The sequence below is a fragment of the Entelurus aequoreus genome, linkage group LG28 (genome assembly GCF_033978785.1).
Source record: "Entelurus aequoreus isolate RoL-2023_Sb linkage group LG28, RoL_Eaeq_v1.1, whole genome shotgun sequence".
In the NCBI taxonomy this organism is placed as follows: Eukaryota; Metazoa; Chordata; class Actinopteri; order Syngnathiformes; family Syngnathidae; genus Entelurus; species Entelurus aequoreus.
This window is the reverse complement of record NC_084758.1, coordinates 12,744,186-12,755,554: the sequence shown is the minus strand read 5'-3', so window position 1 is coordinate 12,755,554 and position 11,369 is coordinate 12,744,186. Positions and strand designations below refer to the sequence as shown.

The following is an 11,369-nucleotide window of genomic DNA, read 5'->3' as shown; positions in this document are numbered from 1 at the left end:
AATAATGAAAAAAACATCATTAAATATATTTGTTTTATTGTATTGTTACATTACTAGCTGTTGTATTATTATAGGATGGCTTGTTAAGCATTTCATAGGATTTTCAGAGGGTGGAAAAACCAAGACATTTAATATAAAATGTAAAATGAATAAATACATAAAAAGAAAAAGAAAAGAAATGGTTAAAAGCCATTGTCCCGGGAAGCATTTAATTTCGTCCCGTGCATTTTTTTTTACCGTCCCCGGGACGACGGGACTACGTTTATCTCAAGCCCTGGTATTTACATTTTATTGTTTGCATTATTTGTTTCAGCATTGCACTTTGAAGATGGTCCCTCAGCTCTTTGACAGCTTTGGCTCTTTTTCAGATCAGCAGACGGACTCTAAGTCTTGGTTATTTACAGTATATATAAAGATTTCTCATTTCTATTCAGACTTCCATATATATTTAATTTCCTTAACGGCTTGCCATAATATATATATATATATATATATATATATATATATATATATATATATAAATATATTATATACAAGCCAAATTATCCCGATCCAGATATTACTTTAATTCAAGTAATTAAGTAATATTTCTAGGGCTTGAATTTACAACCATTTTAGTCACATATGTGCCCAAAATGTAATCTGTGCAACTTCAAAATATTTGGGAACAAAAAATTATTGTATTGTTAGCTAAAGTGGTGTCATTAGCCTCTATGTTGTGAATGGATGACATAGAGGCTAATGCCATGACTTTCATTGTGTTTCAGTGTATCTTGAAGGATCATGCAAGTCATTGTTTCTTGTTGATGCTGTAAACAAAATGTCACTGTGCTAACCCATGTTTGTTGTTGTACTGAACACAGATTGAAACTAAACCGACTGAAATAATAATAATAACAATGAATAATTTCTAAGTCTTTGTTAGCCGTTTGTGAAGTTGTGTGCTCGTGCGCTACGTTCGCTCGCATCCTGTGCATCTCCTGGGGGCTAAGCCCCCCCTGTCCTTAAAAGCTAGTGACGCCCCTGATATGCATAAAACTTTTGAAATGATGAAAAACAAATGTATTTAAGTACCATTTGTAGTGGTAAACTCTGCTTCTTCCTACTCCTTTTCAGACATGTTGTAATGATAAACTGTCAACATGTGATATATACCACATTGTTACTATATGCAAATTAACTAATACCATTAAAATATTAATGATTTGCAGTTTTAAAAATCACCTAAATATGAAGTATAATAATCCACAAATAATTAGATTAGAAGGGATATGTGTTGCTTTTAATCTACATTTAAAACACTTCCTTGTGAATTATTTTTATATAGCACTTTTCTCTAGTGACTTAAAGTGGGGTCTACATAATACGCAGCTTTGCTCCACAGTCACTTTTATAACCTGCTTTCTGCAAGATGTTCCAAGATTGCAAATGAAACCAAAAGTATCATATTTGATCTTTTCAAAAAGTGTACTGTTTAAATATATATCTTGGAGTCATCACCGGCCTTTTTAAATTAAATCAATTAGGAATGTATGCTGACGGTTCTGATCACATGTACATTATTAAATGTATTCATGTCTAACAAAATCAACAATATTTAAACTAGTTATTTATATAGTTATGTTCTTACATACTGTTAATAGTACACAATAATCCAAAATAACTACAATCTCTCCCTCAGAACTTATACCCTGAATTTATGAACATGAACAAAAACAAAACATAAGATATTTGGGGGAAAAACTATCGATCATATAATGATACTTGGAATCGACGCCACCAAATGATGTATTACATTTTACATGTGAGAACTATTATTATATTATCCTCTCTCTACACTCTTGTTTATTTACTTTCTGCATCCACACCTTTTCAAATGTACTAAGCATCTTTTACTTGATAGTGTTTCCAGTTAGCTTAGCTATTATTAGCATGCCACTAGCTGTGTAACATGACTAGGAAAAAGTCAGCCACCCCATGAAAGAGTACAGAAAAAAAAAAGTTGGCAAGGTTTGTAAGCGTGGTGAATCAATTCAAAGATACAGGAAGATCAGTGATAATGCTACTTAAGAAATGTAGTTCATTATTTATTAACTTAAGGGAGTGGCTCCACACTGTGCTTGTCAGCTGGTGAACTAAAATAAATACGATATTAATTTTAATCCATTGTATAAAATTATCTCCAAATCCAAATTTACGTAATGTGCAAAACATAAAAGACCAGTTTATGCGGTGGAATGCCTTCTCCGCATCAACAGTACATACTGCTGTGGGATAAGGGAGACTTCTAGCATAGTAAATAACATTAAACAATTTCCTTGTATTGTCTGAAGATTGTCGACCTTCCATGAAGCCAGTTTGGTCAGTATGAATTAATTTTCCTATTACATTTGATAATCGTGTGGCTAAGATTTTTGCCAAGATTCAAAAGGATTCTCTATTCATTCAATACATAGGATTTCAGCAGGATCTACCCCAGTCTGCTGACATGCAAGCAGAGTAGTAGATTTTTGTAAAAAGCTTTTATAATTGTAAAGGACAATGTTTTATCAACTGATTGCAATAATGTACATTTGTTTTAACTATTAAATTAACCAAAAATATGACTTATTTTATCTTTGTGAAAATATTGGACACAGTGTGTTGTCAAGCTTATGAGATGTGATGCAAGTGTAAGCCACTCTGACACTATTGTTCTTTTTTTTCTAGATGTCTAATGATAATGTCAATGAGGGATTTTTAATCACTGCTATGTTGAAATTGTAACTAAAATTGATACTGTTGTTGATAATATTCATTTTTGTTTCACTACTTTTGGTTTGTTCTGTGTCGTATTTGTGTCTCCTCTCAATTGCTCTGTTTGTTGCAGTTCTGAGTGTTGCTGGGTCGGTTTTGGAATTGGATTGGATTGTTATGGTATTGCTGTGTATTGTTTTGTTGGATTGATTAATTAAAAAAAAAAAAAAAATTATAAAAAAAAAAAAAAAATCGATTTAAAAAAAATGAGAATCCATTCTGAATCGCACAACGTGAGAATCGCGATTCGAATTCGAATCGATTTTTTCCCACACCCCTAATATACATTTATACATATATACACATGTATATATACATGTATATATATATATATATATATATATATATATATATATATATATATATATATATATATATATATACACATGTATATATACGTATATATATATATATATATATATATATATATATATATATACACATGTATATATACATGTATATATATATATATATATATATATATATATATATATATATATATATATATATATATATATATATATATATACACATGTATATATACATGTATATATATATATATATACATGTATATATATATATATATGTATATATACATGTATATATATATATATATATATATACATGTATATATATATATATATATATATATATATGTGTATATATATATATATATATAGGTGTATATATATATATGTGTATATATATATATATATATATATATGTATATATATATATATATGTATATGTATATATATATATGTATATATATGTATATATATATATATATGTATATATATATATATATATATATATATATGTATATATATATATATATGTATATACATATATATATATATATATATGTATATACATATGTATATACATATATATATACGTATATGTATATATATATACGTATATGTATATATATATACGTATATGTATATATATACGTATATGTATATATATATATACGTATATGTATATATATATATATACGTATATGTATATATATATATATACGTATATGTATATATATATACGTATATGTATATATATATATACGTATATGTATATATATATATATACGTATATGTATATACATATATACGTATACGTATATACATATATACGTATACGTATATACATATACGTATACGTATATACATATATGTATATACATATATACGTATATGTATATACATATATACGTATATGTATATACATATATACGTATATGTATATATATATACGTATATATATATATATATATATATATATATATATATACATATACAACTAAACATGGAAATATTTATTTGATACACTTAGAACATGGAGGACAGATCAATCTGTGAAAGTCTCTGCTTTGGTGTTGTAACAATGTTTCTAAGTCAGCAGAGACAAAATCATCTATTTTATTGCAAATGATCCCACTCCAATTGTTGTTGATAGCTTTGGCAGCCCGTTTAAGCGGCAAGTACCTCACGTGGTGAAAGTGAAAAAGCTAATGTAAAAGTTAGCGGTGCCATTCATAAAGTGAACAAAATCATACCCGTCTAATTGTGTCTCCTTGCAGAGAGAACTACATGTTTGTCTGCTCCTGCCTCAAGTGCGTCTCCCAGTTGGACGAGCCGGACATGACGTCGGACGAGGAGGAAGAAGCGGAGGGCGATGACTTGGAAGACGAGATGACGGACGTGTGATCGAACAAGTCATGACCAAGTCAGTCAATGTATGATGTGTTGAAGTCCAGTGTTTACTTGGTCCAAGCAGACATGTGCTTTAAATGCCACCAAGGAGGAGCAGGGACACACTTTAAAGACCTTCTCTCAATAAAGTCACACAATATGGAAAACTTTTTTCTCTCAAAAACTGTCAATTCTTTTTTGAAAGTATTTTTTTGTGCTGTCAAAGTTACACAGGTGATTAATGTATGAATGCAGATTAATCACACAGGCAATTTTAACAGTTACCTGAAGGGGTTTTTATACACCACTTTTGTATTTTAGATCAAATTGTTACAAAGTTTTGAGTGCATAAACAAGCGTTCAAGTAAAACATTTACAAAATGTGTTGAAATGTTTTTACATTGTAATTAATGGAAGCAAGTGATTGACAGCGACTATACAACGTTTAAGAGTGAAATTCATCTGATTTTAAAACGTGTTGGCTGTAATATTACATTTCCCTGGCATTTTATTCTTTTAAAATGTAAACTTCTCTCATAACATTACTTTTATAAAATAAGTATGCCTTTATGATCGTACAGTTGTGTTTTTTTTTTAAAGCTAGGTTTCTTTCCTAGAACTTTGTTTTCTCAAAAAATGTAATAAAAATTATGTTTTTATATCTGTATTTATTCTTGTAACATTACTTTATTCTCATTAAAAAACATTACATGTGACATTTTTTTTAATACAATATATGTTTAAAAAAATACTCGATTCACTTGCTAAAAAAGTATGTTTTTGTATTTCTTTTTTTTACCTTAATATTTCCATTGTGTCTCTCTAAAGGAAAAAAGTGGTGTGATTGTGACAATTGTCTTCCTTCATATTTTCTTTGTCTTTTTAGTGTGTCCTTGATAGTCCTTTGCATCGCAGAGCCTCCTTATGTAACCATGGAAACGGTGTGTGTCATTGTTCATTACTGTATATTTCCACACACTGAGCTGAAAGCATACACTTCAATTTAAAGTAGCAGTAGAGTGGAAAAACAAATTGCCTCTATATTGAAGCTATTGTCATACATATATGATTTATGACTTCCAAAGTTTGCAAATAAATAGATATGATCAGAATAGTATTTTTCTCACGGAGATTCCCAAGTTATTTTGAGAGATAACGTGACGTAGAGGAGGAACCACGAAACTCAAACAGTGATTAGTTTGGGAAAAATGGTATTATATTTTTGAGCCCGAGCACAAAGAGGATGAGCGCTAACCTTTCAAAGTTGAGTGCTAAACTGATGAAGCTTTATTGTGACATATAGCATGAGCAGCATTAGCATTGCTAGGTGCTAAACATACAAACTAACCACTTTAAACCATAACAAAACAAACATTTACTGTAATATTTCCACTCCCTCTGACTGGACATCAACATAATTCTGTTTAGATGAAGAATCAATCGCAAGCCTCACAAAAGGTTTGAAAAAAAAGCGACTGTAGTTGGGAGGAGACAGTTTTTTCAAGGATTTTTGAGACGAATGGCAGATTTGAAATTGGAAGGCTATGTACAGAATATTCCTAATCAATTACGTATTTTGCACACTTTTTTTTTTTTTTTTTAGACAAGTATAACCAGCGTACCTAATATGGAATGTTGTTTTTGAATATTTGCATAATCCACGAAAGGTTGATTGGAAAAATGTAACGTAAATAAATAATACATACATCCATGTCTGGCAAGTGTCGTATTATTTATTTATTTGCTTGATTTGTTTTTTTAACTTATTTTAATTTTTAAAGGGGAACCCATGCACATATAAATAAGAATGCAATATTTTAGTTGAATACCATAATACGAACGATAAACCTTCATATTTTGTCAAAATTAATTAGTTTTTATTATATACACTATATTGCCAAAAGTATTTGGCCACCTGCCTTGACTCACATATGAACTTGAAGTGCCATCCCATTCCTAACCCATAGGGTTCAATATGATGTGGGTCCACCTTTTGCAGCTATTACAGCTTCAACTCTTCTGGGAAGGCTGTCCACAAGGTTGCGGAGTGTGTTTATAGGAATTTTCCACCATTCTTCCAAAAGCGCATTGGTGAGGTCACACACTGATGTTGGTCGAGAAGGCCTGGCTCTCAGTCTCTGTTCTGATTCATTCCAAAGGTGTTCTATCGGGTTCAGGTCAGGACTCTGTGCAGGCCAGTCAAGTTCATCCACACCAGACTCTGTCATCCATGTCTTTATGGACCTTGCTTTCATGTTGGAAGAGGAAGGGGCCCGCTCCAAACTGTTCCCACAAGGTTGGGAGTATGGAATTGTCCAAAATGTTTTGGTATCCTGGAGCATTCAAAGTTCCTTTCACTGGAACTAAGGGGCCGAGCCCAACTCCTTAAAAACAACCCCACACCATAATTCCTCCTCCACCAAATTTCACACTCGGCACAACCTCCAAACCCAGACTGGTCCATCAGATTGCTGGATGGAAAAGCGTGATTCATCAGTCCAGAGAAGGCGGCTCACTGCGGAGACACGGAGGTACTGTGGGAACAGAAATGTGCTGCTGAAGCAAGTCCGTTTTTTTGAATTTTTTGTAAGGGTCCCCCCTTACGACATTTTAGCAAAAAATGTTTGTCGTAAAATATGCATATTCTTCCATTTTCGGGTTGAGACATTTCCTACAACTACAGCACCAGAATTGTGCTGCTGAAGCAAGTCCGTTTTTTAAAAAAAATTGTAAGGGTCCCCCTTACGATTTTTTCGTAAAATATGCATTTCCTTCCATTTTCGTGTTTTGTCGGGACTTGATGACGTTTTTAGACATTTCCTACAACTACAGCACCAGAATTGTGCTGCTGAAGCAAGTCCGTTTTTTTGAGTTTTTTGTAAGGGTCCCCCCTTACGACATTTTAGCAAACATTTTTTTTCCGTAAAATATGCATTTTTTTTTTTCCATTTTCAGGTTTTGTGCTCCTGATGTTGTTTTGAGACATCTCCTACAACTACAGCACCAGAAATGTGCTGCTGAAGCAAGTCCGTTTTTTGGAATTTTTTGTAAGGGTCCCCCTTACGATTTTTTCGTAAAATATGCATTTCCTTCCATTTTCGGATTTTGTCCGGACTCTTGATGACGTTTTTAGACATTTCCTACAACTACAGCACCAGAATTGTGCTGCTGAAGCAAGTCCGTTTTTTTGAGTTTTTTGTAAGGGTCCCCCCTTACGACATTTTAGCAAACATTTTTTTTCCGTAAAATATGCATTTTTTTTTTTCCATTTTCAGGTTTTGTGCTCCTGATGTTGTTTTGAGACATCTCCTACAACTACAGCACCAGAAATGTGCTGCTGAAGCAAGTCCGTTTTTTGGAATTTTTTGTAAGGGTCCCCCTTACGATTTTTTCGTAAAATATGCATTTCCTTCCATTTTCGGATTTTGTCCGGACTCTTGATGACGTTTTTAGACATTTCCTACAACTACAGCACCAGAATTGTGCTGCTGAAGCAAGTCCGTTTTTTTGAGTTTTTTGTAAGGGTCCCCCCTTACGACATTTTAGCAAACATTTTTTTTCCGTAAAATATGCATTTTTTTTTTTCCATTTTCAGGTTTTGTGCTCCTGATGTTGTTTTGAGACATCTCCTACAACTACAGCACCAGAAATGTGCTGCTGAAGCAAGTCCGTTTTTTAAAAAAAATTGTAAGGGTCCCCCTTACGATTTTTTCGTAAAATATGCATTTCCTTCCATTTTCGTGTTTTGTCGGGACTCTTGATGACGTTTTTAGACATTTCCTACAACTACAGCACCAGAATTGTGCTGCTGAAGCAAGTCCGTTTTTTTGAGTTTTTTGTAAGGGTCCCCCCTTACGACATTTTAGCAAACATTTTTTTTCCGTAAAATATGCATTTTTTTTTTTCCATTTTCAGGTTTTGTGCTCCTGATGTTGTTTTGAGACATCTCCTACAACTACAGCACCAGAAATGTGCTGCTGAAGCAAGTCCGTTTTTTGGAATTTTTTGTAAGGGTCCCCCTTACGATTTTTTCGTAAAATATGCATTTCCTTCCATTTTCGGATTTTGTCCGGACTCTTGATGACGTTTTTAGACATTTCCTACAACTACAGCACCTGAATTGTGCTGCTGAAGCAAGTCCGTTTTTTTGAGTTTTTTGTAGGGTCACCCTTACGACATTTTAGCAAACTTTTTTTTTCGTAAAATATGCATTTTTTTTACATTTTCGTGTTTTGTCGGGACTCCTGATGACGTTTTGGGACATCTCCTACAACTACAGCACCAGAAATGTGCTGCTGAAGCAAGTCCGTTTTTTGGAATTTTTTGTAAGGGTCCCCCTTACGATTTTTTCGTAAAATATGCATTTCCTTCCATTTTCGGATTTTGTCCGGACTCTTGATGACGTTTTTAGACATTTCCTACAACTACAGCACCTGAATTGTGCTGCTGAAGCAAGTCCGTTTTTTTGAGTTTTTTGTAGGGTCACCCTTACGACATTTTAGCAAACTTTTTTTTTCGTAAAATATGCATTTTTTTTACATTTTCGTGTTTTGTCGGGACTCCTGATGACGTTTTGGGACATCTCCTACAACTACAGCACCAGAAATGTGCTGCTGAAGCAAGTCCGTTTTTTGGAATTTTTTGTAAGGGTCCCCCTTACGATTTTTTCGTAAAATATGCATTTCCTTCCATTTTCGGATTTTGTCCGGACTCTTGATGACGTTTTTAGACATTTCCTACAACTACAGCACCTGAATTGTGCTGCTGAAGCAAGTCCGTTTTTTTGAGTTTTTTGTAGGGTCACCCTTACGACATTTTAGCAAACTTTTTTTTTCGTAAAATATGCATTTTTTTTACATTTTCGTGTTTTGTCGGGACTCCTGATGACGTTTTGGGACATCTCCTACAACTACAGCACCAGAAATGTGCTGCTGAAGCAAGTCCGTTTTTTGGAATTTTTTGTAAGGGTCCCCCTTACGATTTTTTCGTAAAATATGCATTTCCTTCCATTTTCGGATTTTGTCCGGACTCTTGATGACGTTTTTAGACATTTCCTACAACTACAGCACCTGAATTGTGCTGCTGAAGCAAGTCCGTTTTTTTGAGTTTTTTGTAGGGTCACCCTTACGACATTTTAGCAAACTTTTTTTTTCGTAAAATATGCATTTTTTTTACATTTTCGTGTTTTGTCGGGACTCCTGATGACGTTTTGGGACATCTCCTACAACTACAGCACCAGAAATGTGCTGCTGAAGCAAGTCCATTTATTTGAATTTTTTGTAATTGTCCCCCCTTATGACATTTTAGCAAAAAATGTTTTTCGTAAAATATGCATTTTCTTCCATTTTCGGGTTTTGTCGGGACTCCTGATGACGTTTTGAGACATCTCCTACAACTACAGCACCAGAATTGTGCTGCTGAAGCAAGTCCGTTTTTTTGAATTTTTTGTAATGGTCCCCCCTAACGACATTTTAGCAAACATTTTTTTTCGTAAAGTATGCATTTTTTCCATTTCGGGTTTAGTCGGGACTCCTGATGACGTTTTGAGACATCTCCTACAACTACAGCACCAGAATTGTGCTGCTGAAGCAAGTCCGTTTTTTTGAATTTTTTGTAAGGGTCCCCCCTTACGACATTTTAGCAAACTTTTTTTTTCGTGAAATATGCATTATCTTCCATTTTCGGGTTTTGTCGGGACTCCTGATGACGTTTTGAGACATCTCCTACAACTACAGCACCAGAATTGTGCTGCTGAAGCAAGTCGGTTTTTTAAATTTTTTTGTAAGGGTCCCCCTTACGATTTTTTCGTAAAATATGCATTTCCTTCCATTTTCGGGTTTTGTCGGGACTCCTGATGACGTTTTGAGACATCTACAACTACAGCACCAGAAATGTGCTGCTGAAGCAAGTCCGTTTTTTTGAATTTTTTGTAATGGTCCCCCCTAACAACATTTTAGCAAAAAAAAATTTCCGTAAAGTATGCATTTTTTCCATTTCGGGTTTTGTCGGGACTCCTGATGACGTTTTGAGACATCTCCTACAACTACAGCACCAGAAATGTGCTGCTGAAGCAAGTCCGTTTTTTTGAATTTTTTGTAAGGGTCCCCCTTACGATTTTTTCGTAAAATATGCATTTCCTTCCATTTTCGGATTTTGTCCGGACTCTTGATGACGTTTTTAGACATTTCCTACAACTACAGCACCTGAATTGTGCTGCTGAAGCAAGTCCGTTTTTTTGAGTTTTTTGTAGGGTCACCCTTACAACATTTTAGCAAACTTTTTTTTTCGTAAAATATGCATTTTTTTTACATTTTCGTGTTTTGTCGGGACTCCTGATGACGTTTTGGGACATCTCCTACAACTACAGCACCAGAAATGTGCTGCTGAAGCAAGTCCGTTTTTTTGAATTTTTTGTAATAGTCCCCCCTTATGACATTTTAGCAAAAAATGTTTTTCGTAAAGTATGCATTTTCTTCCATTTTCGGGTTTTGTCGGGACTCCTGATGACGTTTTGAGACATCTCCTACAGCTACAGCACCAGAATTGTGCTGCTGAAGCAAGTCGGTTTTTTTAAATTTTTTGTAAGGGTCCCCCTTACGATTTTTTCGTAAAATATGCATTTCCTTCCATTTTCGGGTTTTGTCGGGACTCCTGATGACGTTTTGAGACATCTACAACTACAGCACCAGAAATGTGCTGCTGAAGCAAGTCCGTTTTTTTGAATTTTTTGTAATGGTCCCCCCTAACAACATTTTAGCAAAAAAATTTTTCCGTAAAGTATGCATTTTTTCCATTTCGGGTTTTGTCGGGACTCCTGATGACGTTTTGAGACATCTCCTACAACTACAGCACCAGAATTGTGCTGCTGAAGCAAGTCCG

At 33.7% G+C, this 11,369-nt stretch overlaps 1 protein-coding gene across 1 annotated transcript in view; it reads left to right on the top strand.

The window, feature by feature from the left end:
- The window catches only part of LOC133645203 (histone-lysine N-trimethyltransferase SMYD5-like), a 23,991-nt gene extending 17,817 nt beyond the window's left edge, over positions 1–6,174 (top strand). The window contains exon 13 of the mRNA XM_062040077.1: positions 4,379–6,174. Within this exon, the coding sequence (XP_061896061.1) occupies positions 4,379–4,505 (127 nt within the window). The 3' untranslated portion in view covers positions 4,506–6,174. The remainder of the gene's footprint in view (positions 1–4,378) is intronic.
- Positions 6,175–11,369: the final 5,195 nt, after the last annotated feature.